A 22,923-nucleotide genomic window follows, 5' to 3' on the forward strand; every position below is an offset into this window, starting at 1 on the left:
CTGATAACGAGCCTCTTATAATGTGCATTTGATTTCCTGTCAGGCATTGTTGTCAAAATGCACAAACAAGTGCTGCCACCTAGTGGAGAACTGTGTCGTGTGTTTGACCCACCCCACCCAGAATGGTGGGTTTAAGTGGTTATGTGCGGTAATCGTGAGGTAAACTAGGTCAACCAGAGCCATCTATTCAGTGGTATGTAGGAAATGTATTAAGCAGAATGACCATCTCCACCATTCATCAAATCGTAAGGAACCACACCATTTGAGTGTTAAGAGAGACTGCAGACGAATCGATTCTCATGATTTAGTTCTTTGTGTGTGTGTGTGTGTGTGTGTGTGTGTGTGTGTGTGTGTGTGTGTGTGTGTGTGTGTGTGTATATATATATATATATATAGGTACTCCTGACTTCACGACCGAGTTCTGTTCCTAGGACCAGGTCGTTAATCAAATTAGTCGATAAGCAAGGGCCCGTGTAAATTCACGATAAGGTGGCGCGGCAATTGCAAATGCTAGTGTAGTGAATACTGACACAGAACGGTGATGAGATGAGATGTATACAGTGTATATAGTGTATATAGTGTATAAAGCAGGGGTATTCAACTAAACTTCAAATAGGTCCAGTTAGAGAAAATGTCCTCAAGCAAAGGTCCGGAACATCATAATGTCTAACTTGCGTTATGATTCAGTGTGATATATATTGAAGTAGCCTAGTAGTTGTATCAACGTCTGCATGTAATCAACAACTGACTGTCAGATCAATATAGGAAGAATAATTCAAAAACATTTAGACAATATTTATTGTCACTTTTAGACAATTATACAGATAATACTGAAGATATGTATTATTTTAGGAGGTTCAACTGACTCCACTGAAACTATTCTCTTCAAGGAAAAGAAGGGCTGCATTTAAAATCAAAATGGTGAAAATAAATATAATAATAATCTTAAAATGAAGATTAAATATATACTGAAAAATAAAATGATGTATAGCAGCAGCTTGAGTTTCCCCTTTGTCTTTGTGAATGTTTTAACAGTCTCAACCAATTTCAGAAGCAGATTTCTCAACACATCTTAACAAGTGAACAGTTTTAGCTTCTCTTTCTTTCCCTCTTTTATCCAACTCCCCCACTTTCTGTTGTTCAGTGAGAGAACTGAGCTCTAGCTTGTCCTGCCAGGAGTTTAAATCTAGGCTGGAATGATGTCAGGGCCATTCTCATGCACATGTGCAGGTGCTCATTGGTGAGCCTGGATCGATATTTACTTTTAATTATGTTCATTGCAGAGAAAGCTGCCTCGCAGCTGTATGTGGAGCCAAACATGGTCAATGTGTACAGGGCTACTTTCCTCAGACCTGGGAAAGCTGTCTCAGAGACCATTTGGAGCCAGAAAGTGGTGGGGTCAGTTATTCCAAACTGCTCTTTCAGCGCCACATCTGCTTGGAGATCAATCAGTTGCATCTGGGGAAGGCCCAGCATTGGCCCATTTGAAGTGCTGTGTGACTTCCTTTGAGAACCCACTGACATCTGTGATTAGAAATGGGTTCTGAATGAACAAGGTGAGCTTTTGTCCAAAGCGGAAGCTGTCAAAACGTTTGGTGAAGTTTACAATCAGCTTATCGACAAACTCACTAAAAGAAGACACATCTCTCTGTCCCTGAACCTGTTCCTGCACTGCTGGGAAGTGTGCACAGTCTCCCTGCAGGTCTTCCCTGAACACTTCTAGTTTCCTCTGAAAGGAACGGACAGCTGTCATCAGTTCACAAATTGTATTGTCCTTGCCCTGTAGCTTCAAATTAAGTTCATTATGGTGTGAAGTGATATCAACCAAAAAGGCCACATTATCCATCCTTTTCTCATCTTTTAAAAAGAGAGAAAACTCTGTTGCCTTCTGACTTCTCAGCTCTTCCAAGCAAGCTGCTACTTCCCTTCTGATGGACCAAAAGCGCTCTAACACCCTGCCTTTGCTAAGCCATCATGTTGTTGTGCAGCAACAGATCATCAGCGTTTGCATCAACTTCTCTGAGGAATTCCCTGAGCATGCGATGCTGATAGGAAGAGGATGCCCTGAGAAAATTGATCATCCTCATCATTGTGTTCATCACTTCAGCATGCTCATCTGACAGGGTGGAGCACAGGACAGATTGATGTATTATACAGTGGTAAGAGATGAGCTCAGGATTGTCCCCTTTCATTCTTGCCACAGCTCATTTCTCTCTCCCTATCATGGCAAGGGCTCCATCTGTGGTAAACCACTGTGGAAACCACTTGTTTTGGCTCTATTCCTCGCCTTGTTAACATCTCCTTAATGGCCAGGTAGATGTCCTCTCAACTTGTACTGGTCTTAAGGGGAGTTACACCTAACACATCTCCACAGAACTTTCTTTATTTGGTTGAAGAACCTTACATAAATGAACAGCTGAGCATTGTCAGACACATCAGTGGATTCATCTGCAGCTAAGCCTACACATGGAACCTTATGAATAGCTTCATGCAGCTGGGTTAACGTTTCACTTTTCTTTGTGGCTGATGATGCTGACATGGGTATTTGCTTTATTTTGTCACAAAGCTCTTCTTTCTGTCTCCCCTCAAGTAAGGTTTCAGCTACTGCACTCGTGCATTCCTTGACAGCCCCTCCATCAGTAAATGGCTTTTTGTGTTGACCCAAAATCCAAGTGACTCTGAGGGAACATTCATTAGCACGTTGTTGAGTAGGGAATGAATGGGTCAGGATCCGGGTGGATCGTTCATATTGGGCTCTGAGACTGCTTATTTTCTGTGACCGCAGTTCAGACTTGAGTGGGTGTGTTTGGTGAAAAACTTCGTGCTTTGTCTCATAGTGGCGTTTCACGTTGGCACTTTTTATGAGCGCCACTGTCCCTGAGCATATGAGACCGACTGGTTTTGTGTTTCCGGTGGGAAGAATGAACATGAGTGAGTCTGTCCATTCTGGGTTGAAAGCTCTGTTTTCGCTGTCCACTTTTCTCTTCTTAGAGAGCGCCACGTGCAGTTCTTTTTCTGTCTCTTTCCCGCTGTATTCCTCACTCTTATCTGACTTCTTTCTCTTTAATTCTCGCACTTCTCTCTGTCATCTCTCGCACGGTCGCTCACTGTCTGTGAGCCAGGCAGCCTGTGCCGGGAATGCACAGGTTCGATTGGCTGAGTAGCGTCACGTGGGATGGCTTAACTCGAATGCAATTGGTCAGTGGATTTCCTGATTCGCTCAACCAGTACCGTAAAGTCTAGAAACGCTGCGCCGGTCAAAATAGAAGCGCCCCGTCAAAATTTAAAATACTTGAATGATTTATTGACTATAGGTCCGGGTCCGTATAGGACGGCGTCTGGGTCCGGACCCGGACCGCGGGCCGCCTGGTAGTGACCCCCGGTATAAAGGGTGATGCGCGATGAGATGCTGGACACTGAGACGCTGCGCATGCAGCACACATGCTGAGTCCGAACGGTCGTTAAACAGGTAGGTTGTTAAGTGAGGAGTTCGTGTGTGTGTGTGTGTAAACAGATTTGAATCTTTCAATTTAATGGTGCTGCACTATCAAAAAAAGGGAGGCTGCGTGATATTTTGTGACAAAGACACCATTCACCATTTTGAAACAGGAAAAGGTAATTTATTTTCATATACATAGCATTTAAAACTAAATATCATCATTTCTGTTTGTCAAATATTTTACACAGCTCTTATCATTGAACATAACTAGCTTTTTACAAAATAAGACCAAGCTCTGAAATATTAGGATACCCTGCCCTATAATTACTGCATGATTTCATCTTTACAGAATAGCATTTATAGCTTCATACTTATTTCTATGTTCTTTATAAAAGAAAAAAAACTCATCTTTTTCTGGTACGTTTATATGATTTCTGTCTTCAAATGAAATGGTTGTAATAGTATTATGACATAGACATGTAATGCCTGAGAGATCACTCTAAAGCATAGGTTTGTTATTTTTCAACCGGCCATTATAATAAGGCCTGGGTTGAAAAATAGCGAACCCATCCTTTAAGTCAGAGCACTATATTGACGTGGTGTAATATTGTGACCTTGAAACTTGAAGGTCCAAATTGGCAGGTTGGCCTGTTAGGCATCTTCACAAGGATAAACTGGAAAACATGAGGTTTTAAGTAAAGTCTCAAGCTACTTAAAATATATTAATAGCAAAGGAGGAAGAGTCAACAGCTGAAAATGCATTTCGATGAGACAAATTAATCACAGCAATTAGCTCTCTGTTCCAGAGTGGTGTTCCAGCCAGAACAAAACGAATCCCAAGTGTAAACAAATGTTGGCGATGGTTTGTTTTGGCCAATAAATGCAATTTATATAGAACATGTTTGTCACCACTGGAACGTGCGGGACGACTTAAATTACTACTACACTATTGCACGTTCAGAGAAAAGGAGCGCGTAAAGGGGCGACAGTGTGGGCCTGTAATCCACAGGCCAGCACCTGAGAAGGCCTCTGGGTCAAAACTAAACACACAGAACGGCGCTGAGGAAAGAGAGTTCAACTCTCTAGGGGGAGTCCAGACCTGACAGCCATGACTAATCAATCCCTTATATTGATCTCTTTGTGCAGCAGAGTCACAAGAAAGAAAAATAACTACTTAAACATGCCATGGTGCAAAAAAAAAAAAAAAAAAAGTAACTAGGCACAGCCTGTTATTATTAAAAGCTTATCTGTCAATTTTGTTAGAATCAATAACCGTTTTGTTTTTTTTCTTTTTCGCAAAATTATACAGTGTTACACATTCATTGCCATTAAAAGCATTAAAAGATCCTCTTTATAAAAGCTGAATGCAGCCTAAGGTTAAAACGGCCTCGCCAGTCCCCGAACATAAGTGATGTCAATGTAGTGTAGTCATTATCTACAGAAGTATCCTTTATTTAGATGTCTATCAGGACGTACATTCTTTTGAGTAATCTGAGTCCCGTGGGAGCTCTGGCACAAATGTGGGAAGCCCGCAAAAGCATAAGAAAATATGTCACAAGGCCTTTGGTATACACGCCAAAAGCAACAAAACAAACTTTCCATCGGTGGCCTGCTCTCACCACTTTGTGCTGCAAACTGCTGTAGAAGACAAAAATGCCGGTACAAAAGCTGGGATTACTGCCTGCGGGCTCCCCGGCGTTCATGGCGCTGCGGGCAGAACGGCGTTTCGGGGGATCGCTCGTGGGTGGGACAGGCACATAGAAGTCCAAACCCTTTGGTTCTCTTTCCGGCGGCGGCATCTCTCTCCCATACTGAGCCACGCCTCGCAGGCAGGGACGACCGGATGGACAGAGGGTTCCTCGCGACAGGTCGGGGTTTGCTTTGTACATAGTCTTGCGTTAATCCTTTGCATATGATCACGTTGAGGCAAAGAGTGTGAGTGTGAGTGTGTGTGTGTGTGTGCGTGTGTGCGTGCGTGCGCGTGTGTGTGCGTGCGCCTTCCATGCTCGTGTGTTATCAGATGGCGGTCTTGTCGCTGTAGAACGGCGTGACGTGAAACATGTAGCAGTGCGTGCACACCCGCACCGGCTTCATCTGGCCGTAGCGCGGCAGCGGAGCGGAATGGGAGGAGCATCGAGAGCAGAAGATCTGAAAAATACAAACAGACACAGGTTATGTTCATAAGGTAACAACTACCATGATAACGTGGAATTTAATGATATATGAGGGACTACACACTAGCTGAGGCAGACAAGGATTCTAAGCACGGTTGCAGCATTTAGTTTCTGCACAAAAGTTTCAGTGGAATTGTAAACATATTGCTTTTAAAGCTACACCTATCTTTTCTTTATTTAGTTATATCTCGGTCTCATTGGCCGAGAAATAACTCTGTCGATAGCTCATTGTTTGATTTGAACCATATTTTATTATACCACATACAGTATACTATACTGAACATAACACCATACTACATCACCATATATTGCTTTAATTTCCTTTTGTTATACAAAAGTCCTGTATTTCTTTTATCTCAACCTTATTTCTGGATCATCAGGAGTCAAACCGAGTGACTGCCGTCAAAATCTTAAATTCTTGAATCGATCCAGTATTGAGAGAATAGTTTCGGCCCACTGCTGGGCACTGAGCTAGTAGAAGTAAAACAGCAACCTAGTTCTTTAGACTGGACCTTTCCTTTAAATATATTAACAGGGTTCATTGTGGCATTACAAAATGAAATACAAGGACTTTCAAGTTCTACTTTTTCATTTTGAAGGACTTGCAAAACAAATAATGCATTTTCAATTTGATCCTTATCAATTCAAATATAACATAATCTTATTTTAAAAATGGTCTATTATTAACATTAGTATATCTTTTGTATTTAAATACATACATCTATTAAACATCTCATTGTCATCTTCTATTATAAGTATATATCTATTTTATAAATCAATTTCCAAAAATTACATTTCCCTGGCATAATTTAAGTCATGAAAGCGATTCCGGAATTCTTTTTATTACATTACGATTTGAAAAACAAATCCAGGGGGAATATCACAAGCTTTCAATGATGACGTTTTTTTCAAGGACTTTTCAAGCGCTTCAGCACAAAAGAGGCTATTTTCAAGTACAGCGGTACCTTGAGTTACAAGCGCACTAACATACGAGTTTTCCGAGTTACGAGCCGTCGTTCCGTCGTTTTTTTTGTATTGATTTGCGAGCAAAAAATTTGAGTTACGAGGAGCGGGCTTCAGGTACGCCGCCGCTGGTTGGCGTGGCGAGCGAATGCGGCCAGCATCCCGCGTTTCACTCCTTTACTTCACGTGGTAACCTGGGCGTGGAAGCATCGCTTTTGTGTTTTGTGCAGTTATTTTGCCAATTTTTTTTTCCGAACCATGGGTCCGGAAAAAGGTTAGTGCTGAGAAGAAGAAGCGGATGATGTCCATTGACTTAAAGCGCAAAGTCAATGGAAAAAATTGATTTGCAGTATTGTGTGAAATTCCCGATAATAATCTATTGCCTAAGAAACAGTAAGTGTGTGCATATCTGTGTGTGAGTCAAAGGTCCCGATCCCACAGAACAGATCAGTGTTGGGAAATCCACTCTGACTCACGGCTTCCTGCTCCCAACAGCACAGGTTATTGTTACTCCACATCCTGCATATTGGTAAATAGACAATGACACGCGCCACGTGGGTGTGTGGCGTTCCCAGACTTCCCTCGGACACACAGGAAGCCAGCGGTCGTACCTTTCCGCAGCTCCTGCAGTGGTGCTTCCGGCGGATGACGGTGAACGGGGCCTTGCAGGCGATGCAGCAGTTGCAGGCTTCGTCTGGGACCCAGTCCGGAGGATCTGCACGGGCAGGACAGTAGACAGTTAGTGTTTTTATTTATTTTGTGTGTGCGTGTGTTTGTGTGTGTGCGTGTGTGTGGAGCAGCACTTCGCTGACCCTCAAACTGTCCCTCACGGGCCTTGGCCGCCAGTTCAGAGGAGGAGATGGTCTCCTGACAGAGCTCACAGTCCTCCAGCACCGCACTACGCAGACCAGACACTGGCAGCCCAAATTGAAGAACAAAGAAAGTGTTATTAGAATTTGTAGGCTTTTAAATTGTATAAACCAACTAGAACCACTAAGAAGCACTTCAAAAATGATTTCCGCGTCAACTATCATTGAGACCAAATGGAACAGTTATAGTCACAGTGACCGTTATAAGCACTGACAACCCTGTTTCTATAGACTATGCATATACATAAATATATTAAAGCAATCATTCATAATTTCCTGCTTTTACACTTTTATTACAGTATTAGTATTATAATTATTAGGTGTCCATCCCACAGTGATCATTCAGATTTGTATTATTATTCTCCTTGACACTTTTCGGGCTAAAAGTGTCTGGAACAGGACAACCACTGGAGCTACGGACACGGAGCTACGGTTGAGGTCTGGTTAGAACTGGGACGTCACAGAGATCTGGTGGTTCAACTTTGATCCATACCAACCGAGTAGGAATTAATGAAAGACCGATAGCCGAATGTTCGTCCATCGCCCACAAGACAAGGTTCTAACACTTCCCGTCGGGTGGTGGAGCAAGATAAGTTTGTGGAGTAAGACGCTTGTGACATCATAGTTACATTTTCTATATATTTGCAGGTTCTGGCTACGAACGCTCATTTGCACTGTGTGAGCTACAGTACGCAGTGTAGACTCCATCGCTCTGTGTGTGTGTTTGTTTGTGTATCGCCTTACCTGCTTGACATCTGGGGGGCTTTTCGTTTGATATTTAATCTCTTTTGACCTTTTCTAAAGGCATTCTGTTCGCATCTAACCCGGTGTCATGACCCTTCTTTTTTTGCGGCACACAAACCTCCAAGTCGAAAACAGCCAAAAGCATATTCTGTGTTTGTGTCCTCACACATGGAGTTCGCTTGCAGCTCCAGAGCAACAGGTCTGGATCGTGTCCATTTTACTTTAGTCTCTGAGGGACATGCAGTGTTGAATCCGTTTTTATGAAACCGTGTTGTTGGGAACTTCCACACAGAGTGATTTCGTTCCAGAGACACTGTGAGGCAGGACTCTGTGCACTGCAAGGTAGCAGACAGCCACGTTGTCATTTTTAGGATAAAATAATAACACGCAACGAGCGTAGCAGCTTGTATTGGTATATCTGTGTGTCTCGCCACGGCGTCAATTATGTCAGGCGATGCTACGTTCAATGGAAACTCGGAAAATTGTAACTCATTTTAGACGTAATGCTGACGTAAAGACGAGCGACAGCATGAACTGATGCTACGTTCCATGGGAACTCAAACATTTGTAATTGGTGTCAATAATGGACCCCGTGTATTGCTGCCTGCAGCTACATTTATTATTATTATTATTGTTGCCTATTTGTTCCGATGTGAGCTACTATAACACCGCAATTTCCCGCCAGGGACCAATAAAGAATGTGAGGAAAGGAGATGGGGTGATAGCACGGCACACACGTGCAAGAGAAAAATCTTTTTCCCCCACCTTTCTTCTCCTTGTCGTTGTCTCCCTGCTCACACTTGGTTGCCATGACTTCAAACAGAGTCTTGAGGATGCTCCGCAGATCGCTGGCGTAGTTTGTCTGCAGCTGGTCGGCCACACCTGCACGTCAGAAACCGGCAGTCAGACGGAGAGAAACACAAAGGGAGTGAGTGAGTGAGTGAGTGAGAGAGAGAGTGTGAGAGACATTCACCTGATATGCAAACAAAAAGACGGTGGATGAGGTCGCTGCTGCTGTGGAAGCGGGATCGGATCTTGTTCCTGGCGGCCATCTTGGCAGCTTGCAGAGCCAACTGGATCTCCTGATGATCCAAGTCGTCCGACGTCCCTGAGCTGGTGGTCAGGCTGCTGACGGGGCTGAAGAAAACAGAGACGGGGAATATTTTACTGGCAGAAACACAACAGCGCAGAAGTGACTGGGACAGATTCTTGAGTTTCAATTAAATCTGCCACAATCCGGATGACAAAAAAAAAAAAAAAATGAAGATTAAGATGGAATGAGTCCGGTAATAATGAATCTGGAATCTTGATGGACGCGCAAAATGTATTTATATTGTGTAATACTGTCAGTCGGAGTCTCCTTCTCCGATCGATGAAGGAGCTGCTGCTGTGACCGTTTCAACAGGACGGGGCAAATGACGGATTGCTGCACTCACTGATGTTTAAATAAATAAATAAAAAATTAAAACTCCAGATATTTGAGAGTCAAGTGTAAAGTAGGTATAATAACATTCGCAGCAGGGAGATCTCTTCAGAACTACATTGTGAAGGGAAAAAAGAAACCCCACTGTAAAGCCTCCGCTGACTGACTTTGATTTCTGTGGCTTCTTTTTGCATTTGGATGCGTCGCTGTAGCTTGTTTGACTCCAAGCTGTCCCTCAGGTCAGGTTGGCCAGAACCAGTAATGCATGTATAATTACTGGACTGACACCAACTTCATAATGATTTAAAAACTCACTGGGCGCTGAGGCCTGAAAGGATATAAAATAAATGGAGGGTCAAGGACTGCACTCCAGTTGTATTTTTTGTTTACTGCTGCACGGACAGGGCATGACACCCTTCTCCGGTGATGATGACGATGATGATGTACGACAACGACCGAGAATCCAAACTGAGTGCAGTCCTTGACCTTTATTCAATGCATGCATGTGCCCAATTTACTGAAACATCCCTCAAACATACATTAGTATTCATACGACGGCGGAGGAAATGACTCAAGTCACCTGGGGGCCCATGAAGGAACAAGAGAATCCCTCACCCTCTGGATGTGCCATCGCATAAACAAGGCAGAGCGTTTGTTGCATGTTAAGTACGGCGTCAAATTGTAGTTATGGTCAGATGAGGGCCAGGACACACACACACACACACACACACACACACACACACACACACACACACACACACACACACACACACACACACACACACACACACACACACACACACACACACACACACACACACACACGTTTGAGCGGGGGGGTTACCTTGGCGTGTATGCACTGCTTGAAAGGCTACATGTGGTTACAGACACACTCTCACAGTCACTACTTGACACAGAGCTGAGTGGAGAGTTCTGGAAACTAAAAACACAACAACAAATAAAATAATTACAGAACCAATTGAGAAACAAATACGCCACGGAAAAAAGAAAGCACCGAGACTCGGTAAAGGAAAATTCCGGTATTGCCCCACTGCGTGGCAGTCACCCAAGCTATTCCCTCAATAGTGGATCAATTTAAAAGACTGGGATGCCAATCACTCGGGTTGACTCGAAAAATAAGGCTTATGTTAAAAAAATACCTGAGTTTTCCTTTAAGGTGACAAGAGGACAAAATAAAAATAAAAAAACAAAGCATTACAAACAAAATAAAGTTAATGATGAAATATGGTTAAAATACATTAAAAAAAAAACATAACGACAATATGTTTTCTTCTGATTTCCAGTAAAGTCACCCACCTGCTGTTTTTCTTGCCCTCGTCCTTGGTGCTGCCATCAGAATTATTTTCTAGTTTGCACATCTTTTTCTCCATGTCCCTCTCTTGGCCTCCTTGGCCTGTTTGCTTCCTCCTTCCAGTCCTGGCTTGGTGGAGGCATGGAGAGACGCCTCCCCCCCGACTGGAATTGCTGTCCTGGTCCTGGGCCACCGGCCCTGTGGCTTCAGCCAGGCACTTCTCGCAGAGCCGGGGCCCGTTCTCATCCAGTAGCGTCTCCACAGAGCAGCAGGACGAAGGGGGCGTGAGCTGCAAAGGCTCCCTCTTACCCGGAAGCTCCGGCCCCGGGGGGCCCAGGCGACAGGCGGACGACTGGATGACGGTGGTGGGAGGCGGGATATTGCAGTGTTTGTCCAATCCCAGGGTGAGGCCCAGCCCCAGCCCGGCGCTCTCTGCGGGGACGCCGTCGTCGTGCCCGTCCTCGCAGCTGCCGCAGCACACGCACGAGTTGAGCAGGCAGTGCGTGGCCACCAGGGGGCCGCAGGGTTCCGTCTCGGAGGTGGTCGGCCGCGGCATCAGCAGCTTGTCCACGGCCAGCTCCGTCAGGCTGGGGGAGCGCGGGTTGAAGATGACGGTGGCGGACAGCTTCATCCCTCCCATGCGGTGAGCGATGACCTCGGCGGTCTCGGTGGCCGTCCCCTCCAGCCCGACCTCCCAGCCGTTGGTGTAAGGCAGCGGCTCGCACCCCGGAGCCGTGGTGCAGGGGCCTCGCTTGGAGCTGGTATACTGTGGATTTTGGCTACGCGGCTGCGGGCAGGGCCCCTCCGTCAGGGCGTCAGAAGGCCAGCCGTTGCGGGCGGAGTGCGGCAGAGAGCCAGCTCTGCGCTGCGTGGGTTCCGAGCCTCTAGAGGAAGAAACCAGGCGGCCGCAGGCCTCTGCTGCTGCGTCCAGGTCCTCCATGAAGAAGACCCTGTCCTCCTCCTCAACATAGAGCCCTGTCCTTAGTCGCCCCCCCAGGAGCCTGCGGGGGGAGGCATCGGTGCTGGAAGCCCCACTGGAGACCCCCGCCTCCGCCCTGCGGGGCAGGTGGGCCGGGGAGTTGCCCTGGCTAGGGGGTGACAGCAGGGTGGACATCTCGTCCCCCACGCGGTACACCATCATGTTGAGCTGCTCCAGCTCCTCCTCGTCGTACTGCATGGAGCAGGCCAGCTCCGCCTCTTCTGCCTCTTCACACAGCAGATCCCGCTCCTCCTCCTTTACAAGCTCTGTTTCCACCTCCTCCCAACCCTTCTCCACACCTCCCAACTCCTCCTCCTGGCTGGGGGAGACAAACAGAGACAAATGTTTCTCCCCCGACTCCTCCTCCTTCTCCCCTGTGGAGCTGCAGGAGGAGAGGCGCTCTGCGGCTGGTGCTGGTGCTGGTGCTGGTGCGGCACTGGTGTCAAGTCCCGGGCCCGTTTGGTACTCCCCGTCCTGAGAGATACAGAGATTCCTCTCTAGGGTCAACAACTCCTCCTCAGTGAGAGTCTGCAGCAGGTCTCTGCCAAAACAACACAAGCAAAACTCTGCTGTAACATCTCAGCACATACAGCTGAAGGATTTGCTCTCAAATCCCATAAAACAAATCAACAGGGATTTGAGAACTACAGCTGGGGCTGGCTCTGCCCTTATATCGAGATTACTGGTGTTCTTAACTAGACTGATAGAGAGATGGGTACTTCATGCATCGCTGGAGGGAAATTTCAGTGTAACAACAGTACGCACCGGAGCAAACGAGCAAAATAAAGTAGAATAATACAAGAAAAAGGAAAATAGAAGAATTTGAAATCTAGAACTTTGTGTTCCAAGCCACTTTTGTTTATTTATTTTTTTCCCCCCATTGTAATTTGTTTTCCTCACATTATGACAGTCAACTTTATTATTTCAGAATGCTATGGTTTCATTTTATTTATTGGCTATTATTCTCAATCATTCTTGGATGCTTAGTTTGTTTGTTTTGCTGGTTTGCTTATCAAGTTAAACTCCAAAACAATAAAGTAGATACAATAACATATCAACATATCATTAGTACCTGATTTTTTTGAGTAAAGTGCGGAAGGGTCGGAAGAGCTCAGACATGTCTTCGGATTTCCGATCGAGGTTGAGAGGACCTTCAGAGTACACGACCAAACCGCTACAAAGATCAACGAGAGAGGTGGAAAATTGGCCAAAATTGGGTTGGGGGAGTGATAAGGTCGAGGAATGGAACAGGAGAGGCAACACTTACCAAACAATGGCGAGTCTTGGAATTGTAAACATCAGTGCAGGTTCGTAGTCGTCGATCATGTCCTGTGTGAGATAGCCCAGCTTTAGGGCCCTGCGACAGAAGCAAATTTAGAAATAAAACTGCTGCATTTTCTCCAGACATGAATAAAAAAATCCAAAGAATCTTGCTCGGTCTGATTCGATCTGTAGCATTGCATGGGACCCCCACCCCCACCCCCCCGGAGACCCTCTGCTCCTCTGTGAACTCACCTCTCCACAGTCTCACAGAAAAGCACAATCACCTCCTGCTGGACGTCATATTCTTTGGGAGACTTTACAGGCACCATGGCTGACACATAACTGGCAAAAGGAAAGAAAGCAGAATTTCAATTTGTTGAAAGCAATGGCCACGCCTTGAGCAAGGGTGATGTATGCCAGCGTAAAACAGGGAAAAGGTTTTGATGTAGAGTATGGTTGTCCGACCTGAGCTCAAACTCAGCGAAAAGGCCGTCGAAGTGGCGCAGTGCATCCTTCATGCGGTCTGTGTAGAGGTTGAGGTCTCGGAGAGCCTGGTCCCTGGCAATGTTGCGTACCTCCTCCAGGCTGTGGGTCAGATCCTTGGCCAGTGGCCTCATGGCCATGCTCTCTATCTCCCTGTTCATAATGATGGAGCCGGCAGCCAGACACTGAAAAAAGGAAGGAGGGATTACGTAAGCTCAATATTGTAGAGGAGTTGTGAAGTAGCTTAAGGCAGCACAAGGGGATGTACGGCATTTCTGCAAAAAATATATTGATTATATATTGATATTCACATTAAACAATCTACTATGCAATGTGGAATATCCGCATTTGACCAGTTTCGAGAGTACAGAAAGTAAGATTCTTATTCTGTTGCTCATAGGCCTAAATTGATTGAAGCATAAAATGACTGTTGCTGGCACCAAAATAATAATAGCTGGGAAACAATTAGAACATTTTGAGAATGAGAGAGAAGAGGATAATATAAGGGTTTGCATGCACAATGGATGCGTGTGAAGGCGAGGGAGTCCTTCAAGCTTGTTTTTTTCGCTGGTTGATTCTTGGGGGAATACGCTACCTCAGCCCCAAACCACAGCTGGCCTGCCAGGTTGTCATGACGAATCTCCTCTGGGAACTTGACACTGAAGTCTCGGTTGGCCCGGTCGTTAGGGATACATTCATCCATGATCTGATTGATAATATTCAACACATTGTCCTGGAGACACAGAGGAGAGAGGGAGAGAAAACGGAATTGGATAAACTAGACGGAAGGAGGAAGCAGAGACGCCTTTTTGGAAGTGAGTGACTGCAAAACAGGTGGATGGATGGATACGCAAAACATTTGCGTCATGGCACATCCGTACAACATACACAAGGGCTTTACGATGAGCCCTTCACCCGGTGCTGCGGCGACACCGCACGCTGAAACCTCATCAGGCGCAGAGCTCAAAGATTAGAAAGACTTTCAAAGGAGAAAGCTGAACCACAGTGGATGTGTCTGGGGCGCAGTCTGAGCGCACTCCCCCACCCCCCGCTGCGTTCCCTCGACCGATCCACCTTTTTTTACCGAGGTGACAGGGACACGGGAGATAAACTCCTGTCAGTTGCAAAGCATGCGGGAGGAGCGGGTGACTTTGGCTTGGCACGTGCCGCGTCGGCATGTGACTAAATACCAGCTCGCCTTATAGGATCCAGCCTCCTCCTACCCAGCACTGACATATTTCACAGTCAATCTCTCAATCTCCCTTATTTGGCAACTGTCCCATCCGTCTTAATCCTGTGCAATCTTTAACAGACTCCCTTCACAGTTCCAGCGGGCTGCTCCGCGAGGACAGCGGTGCCAACATGACAGGAACAGCTTGCCAGCACCCCCGTCTATTGAGTGTCATGAATAAGGGCTGACAGCTGCAGAGGCAGGTTCAAGTGGCCGGCTTTGGCATGAGAACACTTGCCCTCCTATTCTCAGGGGCCTTGGAGTTGTGGGGTATCATAGAGACATTGAGGCTGCATCATGCACAAGTTGCATGCCAAGTCCTTTAATGTGGCACTGTGTTAAATAAGGCTGCGCACCCGCCGAGAAGGGCTCGATGAGACGGTCGAATTTATCATCATGATGTACATTTTGAAATCGACATATAGTAGATGGTACTGATATATCCTAATATATGTCTAATATATGGGTTGCGGGAACTGGGAGTCGGAGCTGATATAAATGCAGCCAGCAAAGGAAACTATATAGTGGTGCATCGCCCCCCACAAGGTTGAAATATGGACGAGTCACAATTGCTATAAAGCTCCGATGTCAGCTAAAAGGCTCAGAGTGTACACAACACGAAACTCCCATCCAGCACTTCACGGCGAGGTCAATTTGGGACGATAATGAAGAGGATAAGTAAACTCAGCAAAGAAGGTGAGAGGGGGAAAAGCAAGGGAAATAATGCAAAAATAACAAAATAAAACACGAGTGAGGCAAAAGCGACAGCCTGGTCTTGAGCGAGCGAGCGAGAGAGAGAGCTCAAGTGATGACCTTATTAAGAGAGTCTCCCCTGTGGACCGGGACACAGTGGGCTGGCTCATGACTTCCCTCCACCCCCGCTGGTTCGGCCAGCATGAAGCAGCAGCCACAACGCGTCCTCTCACTATGCACACCTCAATAAAGACCTGGACAATGAGCGTAGGCAACAATATCTCACATTGAATCTCGGGAGGAATAAAACAACAACCACAACTTCGGGTACACTCACACAGCACAAAGCCTAATTTTGAACAAATGTAAGCAGATGTGTTCCTTGAAGACACATACAGTCGGTGTCTTTTGTTACCTTAGTCAAGTTATTGCTAATACGCCTCCTTCTAAACGTGCCATTTTCATAACCATTTACTACTTAAGTACATCATTAACAGCCCCGTGTTATCACAGCAAGACCATTGTGTATTCTGACAGCTTCCAAACAAAGCCTCCTTATCGCAGCTTATCGGGCGAAAATGCTTGATATCCAAGCGAAGCCGACCAGCTGATCATGCACCTCACAGCTAATGAACATACAAAGAGAACATGGGAATCCTGCCCCAGATTCAAATCAAGAACGACCGCCGGTTCAGACGCTGATCCATGAGTTGAGATCTAAGCGGTTGCGTCAGCATTACGCTTCTTCAGACTTCCTCACCTGACAGGAGCGGAATTGGTTGACCAGCAAGGTGCATCTCTGAGGGTCCTTCCTGCCGTCCAGACTGTCCAGCTCCGTGGCCACCTGGTTCAGCTCTTCGTCCGCATAGTAGAACTGGGCCAGGAGCTGGGGGTCCGTCCTCTGCACGCAGACACACAGGGGTGGAGGGACGCAGGTTGATCGTTGGGCATTGGTTTGGCATCCAAGTAGCACCACACAGACAGGGATGAAAGGAACTTTAACATTGGAAAGGGTGTCATGTCACGTGTCATGAAATTGAGACATTTTGTGATAAACAAGTTTATGGTATAAATTAATGGTGCTTAAGAGGATATGAGCTCATATGCACTATGAGCTCAGTCTTTTAAATGTTTTCGCCTGATGTCATACTTTATACGACCAAATGGTTAAACAGGATGAATGTACAATGTAGGATGTTGTGCAACACAACAGACCGGTATCCTTTACGTCGGGTTCTGGTGATGTTTTCAACGAACATAATCCATTTCAACCTAGGTATGGACTTAAGATTCCATTCATACATACAGGGATAACGGATTGACAGAAAGAGAAAGTGTACAGCACCTATTCTGACTGCTATTCTGAGTTGACTGCTGTCGTTAAAATTGTGTGAAGCCCCCCCCACCCCCCCAGAAGAGCAGGCATTATTGGAGTGCCTGGCCCTTGTAAGGGATTTGAGTCATTATCTCACAGCGCGCTCCTCCGCATACCACAGGGAAGAGCATCGCACCTCAGATCACCCCACTGCTGAGTGCAGCACATGTCAGGCCACGCGGCACAGGAGCTGCTGAGGCCGGGGAAAAACGCTTGCGAGTGGTGGGGTTGTTGGTGGTTTGTGGTGCAGGAGTGATTTGGGACATATGGGGACATATGGGGACACGGACACACACACACACACACACACACACACACACACACACACACACACACACACACACACACACACACACACACACACACACACACACACACACACACACACACACACACCCTGAGGACTCACTACCTGGACTTATTTGCCAAGCACAATTGCAATTTTCCATTGCAACTGTCTAAATAGAAGCCATTTAAAAAAAAACAATACCAAATGGCTCTACGGACCAAAGATTTCAGGTAGCTTTGCATAAGACAATAATCCCGAACCCAGGAACCCCAGACACACACACACACACACACACACACAGAGGTCTGAAGATCTAAACAGAGAGGAATGGGAGAGACAGAGGGAGAGAGAGAGACAGAGGGAGAGAGAGAGAGAGAGAGAGAGAGAGAGAGAGAGAGAGAGAGAGAGAGAGAGAGAGAGAGAGAGAGAGAGAGAGAGAGAAAGAGGTTGCTCTAGCGAGAAAAACGTTGCGAGCCTTATTCACCCTCAGCACCTCACAGTTGCAGGAAACCTTAACAGAGTGAGACAGGCACGACTATCCGGAGAGGGTAGAAGCCGATTGAAATGTTAATGGTTCCGAAATTGGCGACCACACGCTGATGTGCATCAGCGCAGACTGCAGGGGCCCGATGACAGCACGGGAGAGGGCAGAACCGCACAGGCAGACAGACCAGTTTGTCGGTTTCATGAAGACGACCCAACCAATGGTAAAATTTACAGAACAAAGTGGATGCAGCCTCTAATAAGACCTTTCCCTGAAGTTTGCTCTGGTGCCGGTTACGTGATATCTTCTCCCCCATGGGCTCTCTCTCTCTCTCTCTCGCTCTCTCTCGCTCTCTTGTTCCCTCACGCTCTCTGACTCACTCTCTCATCAATAATGAAACAAACAGCATGGAGAAAAGATAAGACCTTCAGCTGGGAAACTTGTGGAATATAATGTACGTTCCTTCCTACGGTATAGAAAATGCTACTTTAACGTTCCGGAGGCGCCTTTGGAGGTCTCAAAAATTTAAGATCGATAAAGAAATAATTGAAAAGATTGGTCAATATATTAAACACACAAATGCTTCAGATTTGAGCGTTCCCCGGGGGTAAAGAGGGAATCCTGATGATTTATTTACTTTCCTCTATATTATGTGTCCCTTACATGAAAAAAAATACTTTGTAAGTCCATTTCTGCAAAGTGCTATGAAGTGGCTGAGCGGCAGAGTATGCCAATACATCGCTTGTTATTTTTGTCTCAACAAACACATTAGTGGGTTGTTTTGGCTGTAGGTCCTCAAATTGAAAACCAACCAGCTTGTCCTCATGTTTTCTGAGCAGGAGAATTTAGAAGAATTGTTAACGTCACCGTTTCCTTCCTATAATTTGCCCTTCATTTGTGGCGCCTTAACAATTAGTGTCGGAACGTTACTGATTTCACTCGCCCAGTTCCCTGTGAGCTGGGCAGGATCTGGTTACAAGGAGGGGCTTTAACCTGGTGCTTCTTCTCGTAATGATGTCTCCAATCCATTAGGCTTCTCTGGGGAGCACTAAAGACTGTCTCAAGCATGGGTGGCACAGACAGAGTGGAGGAAGTTGTAAAGTTTCTTACGGCACGTCCGTCATATTACGGACCATGCGATACAATAATATACCCTTCAAATACTTCGGTACTCACATCTTGAGAGGTGTTAGGTCATGTCTTCTCGGCATCATTAATGTAATTTCCATAAAACTATGTCTAATAATGTCTAAATTTACTATACCAATGAAAGAAAATCAATATGGATAGATATATTTATCTCAGAACACCAAGCCCTAATTTAGTATATGATCCGTGGAATCCGTCCATAAGCTGCATTCATTGGCCAGTGTGAACACATCTTGAGTATCAAACACATTCTGATGAACTTAAACAGATAATGATCAAAACACATTCAAATAATGATTATAATGAACAATTGTTGCTGAGTGTGATGGGTGCTTTCTTCACAAAGTCAGACACATGCTCTATATCTACTGTATATCCAACCGTGAAGCATCGGAATACAAAGAACCTCTCCCTGGTGCCAAGATAGTGGGAGAAATTAACTGAAAAGACAGTTGAATGTTATTTTCCACAAGTTGGAGTGTAACTGTGACAAAAGGGAGATGGAAAACTCGTGTTTCAGACCCAAATAAACAAAACTCCCCAAAACAATCAATTTAAACCCCTTCAATTCTCAAATCAATGTCAGTCAGTTGTATTTAAGCTCCGGGATTTAGGGACTGGTGGATACTAAGCTTAAGCATTCCAGGTTAAGGATTTTATTGACTATTAAGCGTGGTTCTGTTTAGGGGTATAACACAAACATAGTTTATGCCGCTAAACAGGGGTACGACACTGGCCAGACTGGTGCCGTTCCTTTAGAGATTTCTGCAGAAAACAAGACCAAAGAATGAAGAGGAAGAAAGAGAGTCATTGACTTAGCTGCTGCCGCACACACACACACACACACACACACACACACACACACACACACACACACACACACACACACACACACACACACACACACACACACACACACACACACACACACACACACACACACACACACACACACACACACACACACACAGAGAGAGAGAGAGAGAGACGAGGGAACATTCCAGCAGTCTTCCATCATTGGGAGGAAGTGAACAGTCCTCAATGTTACATGCCAATCTACCTTTACACTTTGGAAATATTAGTCTCATCCAATAAATAATAAAAAAAAGGTAATAAAGATTATAAAAAAATAAATACAACATCAATGGATGAAGCCACTCCTTTAAAGGAAACACTTTCCAAACAGGTGAATCCCGAAGCCACCTAGTGATATGAAAACTTAAAAAACACTCAACCCATATAAACAAGGCTGCTTTTGTTGAACGACCAGTGGCATTTCTGGCACCAAGATGGTAACTTTGCTCTCAGTTCAACCCTGAGGAGTTCAGAGCATTCAGGTCATCTTTATTTGCACAGCATATTTCAAACTACCGAGTAACACAATGAAAACCATTAAAGTCCCTGTAAAGTGAATTTAGTGATTTGTTTCGAAACAAATTAAACACGTTAGAAAGTAGTTGCTGAAAACATGTGGATAAAACTGAACGATGTGGTGCGGAATTGTGCCGTGAGACCCTTAAACTGTTTCCCACCATTTTTGTGGTCCAGGTATTTTTGGTTGGGGCATACTTGGCACGGCCCCTCCCCATCCCTAACACTGTATAAACATGACTGAATTGGAGCGTCAGTGGTGGGAATAAACAACTGGAGCAAAAGGAGTCTTCAGGGAGACCGTGAACTCATGCCGTGGATGGCAAAAGAACCGCCCCGTTGTTTTGACCGTGCGGGTTTGGTTACGTTAGCATTAGCTGCACGCTGGCAGGCCGCGGCGCCCCGACCTGGCCTGAGGAGGAGCCAGCAGGGGGCAGCGGAGGGCGGGGAGTCCCTCAGCCAGAGGGCGGGGCTTTAAGGTCCTCAACCAGACACACGGGACTGGGTTCAACAGAACATTTAAACATGGAATTTACTGACTCCGATGAAAACGTTTAACACGATTGGCCGTGGTTTCAGCATCTTCAGCGGACACGCCCCCAGTGTCTCAGAGCAGAGGGAACTGCCTTCCCCCCCCCACGATTTTGAAACCTAATGTTATATATATTATCATCTATTTATATCATCATATATTGGCGATTTAATCAATCAAATTTGACTGGGTGGTTAATAACATTTTGTTTGTGGTGTGACAAACTCAGAACACATTTATTTTTTGTTTTACAGGGACATTAAATAATAAAAATAGAAAGGGGAAGACAAATCAATAAAAACAATATGACACAGACTGACCCCAAACGAAAGGCAAAACGAGAGATGCTACTTCAAAATCTCCGAAAACAAATTAAAACACCACTTGCGGCCGGGACTATGACATAAGGTAGCGAGGAAGAGGCAAGGAAGAGAGTACGCCACGTAAGTCATAACGCAAGCTTCTCGGAAGCAATTCAAAAAACCTCTAATAATAAGTGTGTGCTGTGGTACATGGACTCAGTGCAAGTGGTATTATGGTACTGCATATTTCAAAAGGAATGAAGGTCACATAAGGACTCCACTTTCAAATAAGAAATAATAATAATAAACTCAACATCTCACGTCAAATCAGTGCCCGTCTTCTACAACAAGGTATTTCTGGACTTAAGTTACAATGACAGCATCGAGCAGACATCTACTGAACCGACTGCAAAAGTGCTCTAAGGTTTGATTGAACACCAAACAGCAACTGTAACATAACAACCAAGATATTTAGAAGCCAGGCCTACATATTTTTCAGGGCACTGATAGCTGAGCTTTAGCAATTTGAAGTGGTTTTATTACCGTTAAGAGTGTCCATATTTGGACAAGATTTGTTTCCTGAACCTGACATTCGCATCACCGTGAGCGAGGACAACCGCTACCTTGATTTAGCGCTCGTCCGCCGTGGCCGGCCAGCCGCCCGCACCCACCGCTGGCGTCAGGTGTCCCATGATGTCGTCTCATTGTGACAACGCCTCATGCGTGTGGTCGGAAACCCATCATTTTAGACCGTTATGATCCCATAAACTCATCCTGAGTGAGCGCTACTCAAAACACTTGATGACAATCATATGAAGATGACTTGGCGAATTGAGCCCCGCCCCCCTCGCTAAAAACGAAAATTAGCCATGGTATTTTTCTCTCTATTTGAAGGTGCGACGGCGTCACTCAAAGCGCGCTTGTTTGTGATCAACTTATTTAAACCCCGGCGTCGTCGATAGAAATCACCAAGCAACGTGCCTGTATTGAAACTGGGCTGGGTTTCCATTCACACCATGCTGGGGGAGACGGGGGGAGGGCGCCGCCTAATGTTTTGTGAACTTCCGTCGGAATGAGAGCGCGTTCAGTGAGCCCACTTAAGGGAGTTTGTGAGAAGCCTTGCTCCTGCCCTCCATACTCTATTCCAGGCTCCATTCTCTGGCTCCGTTCCAAGGATGCTTCACTCACAGTGGAGGCAAATATTATGTGTAGAAGCAGTTCGGTCTACTCCGCCAGCCAGTTAGAGGTAAAACGAGACACACTCTTCATCGCCTTAATATTTTATTCAGGACTCAGCAGAAATACCCGGGCAAGCACCAGCGAGTCCTTTGGGCAACAAAGAAGAAAACTTTTATCACCGAGCACCTAAACAGTTCTTCGTCATTTGTGTAAAACTATAATCGGGGATAATTTTAGTAGCCCCTTATGGGCCTAATAGTGAATATAACTTTATTGATGGAGTAAAACACAAAGAGGTTCGGCCATCCGCTTTTATGATTTCGTAAACCGCGTGGTCTGTTTGTCTCCGGAGAACGCTCTTATCTGTTGTTTGTGCCGAATGATGAACTGTGGATGTGTCTCGCACAGGAGTCAACACAGGGGGCGAGGTGGAGGGACAGTGGGTTTAAGGGGGTTAGGAGTCCCGGGTCACCTGGTGTAGCATGACCACTGTAGAAGTTTCTGTTTGTACAGCCAGAACAGACCGCTGCCACAGATGGGAACAATATTTTTGATGTGCAAAAATCAACAACCACAAAGACGAACACGTCAGGGTAAATGAGCCCTGAAAAGTGCGGGGGAGGGTGTTCTATAACAATAATACCAGCTTTTGAAATGCTGGGAAATTCT

At 45.6% G+C, this 22,923-nt stretch overlaps 1 protein-coding gene across 3 annotated transcripts in view; it reads right to left on the minus strand.

Annotated features, from left to right (window-relative positions):
• Window positions 1–4,626: 4,626 nt before the first annotated feature.
• Window positions 4,627–22,923, minus strand: part of zfyve28 (zinc finger, FYVE domain containing 28) — a 23,808-nt gene continuing 5,511 nt past the window's right edge. The window contains exons 2-14 of one of the 3 annotated variants that reach the window (XM_080012770.1): window positions 16,334–16,474; window positions 14,245–14,382; window positions 13,632–13,834; window positions 13,419–13,508; window positions 13,171–13,260; window positions 12,976–13,077; window positions 10,930–12,444; window positions 10,457–10,552; window positions 9,163–9,326; window positions 8,955–9,071; window positions 7,389–7,490; window positions 7,188–7,291; window positions 4,627–5,587 (exon numbers count right to left, since the gene is read on the minus strand). In XM_080012770.1, coding sequence (XP_079868896.1) covers window positions 5,456–5,587; window positions 7,188–7,291; window positions 7,389–7,490; window positions 8,955–9,071; window positions 9,163–9,326; window positions 10,457–10,552; window positions 10,930–12,444; window positions 12,976–13,077; window positions 13,171–13,260; window positions 13,419–13,508; window positions 13,632–13,834; window positions 14,245–14,382; window positions 16,334–16,474 — 2,994 coding nt within the window. In that variant the 3' untranslated portion in view covers window positions 4,627–5,455. Of the gene's footprint in view, window positions 5,588–7,187; window positions 7,292–7,388; window positions 7,491–8,954; window positions 9,072–9,162; window positions 9,327–10,456; window positions 10,553–10,929; window positions 12,445–12,975; window positions 13,078–13,170; window positions 13,261–13,418; window positions 13,509–13,631; window positions 13,835–14,244; window positions 14,383–16,333; window positions 16,475–22,923 lie in introns of those variants that run through there. The other 2 variants (XM_080012771.1, XM_080012772.1) reach the window with 2 other exon arrangements.

The sequence above is a fragment of the Zeus faber genome (genome assembly GCF_960531495.2).
Source record: "Zeus faber genome assembly, chromosome: 13".
Taxonomy (NCBI): domain Eukaryota; kingdom Metazoa; phylum Chordata; class Actinopteri; order Zeiformes; family Zeidae; genus Zeus; species Zeus faber.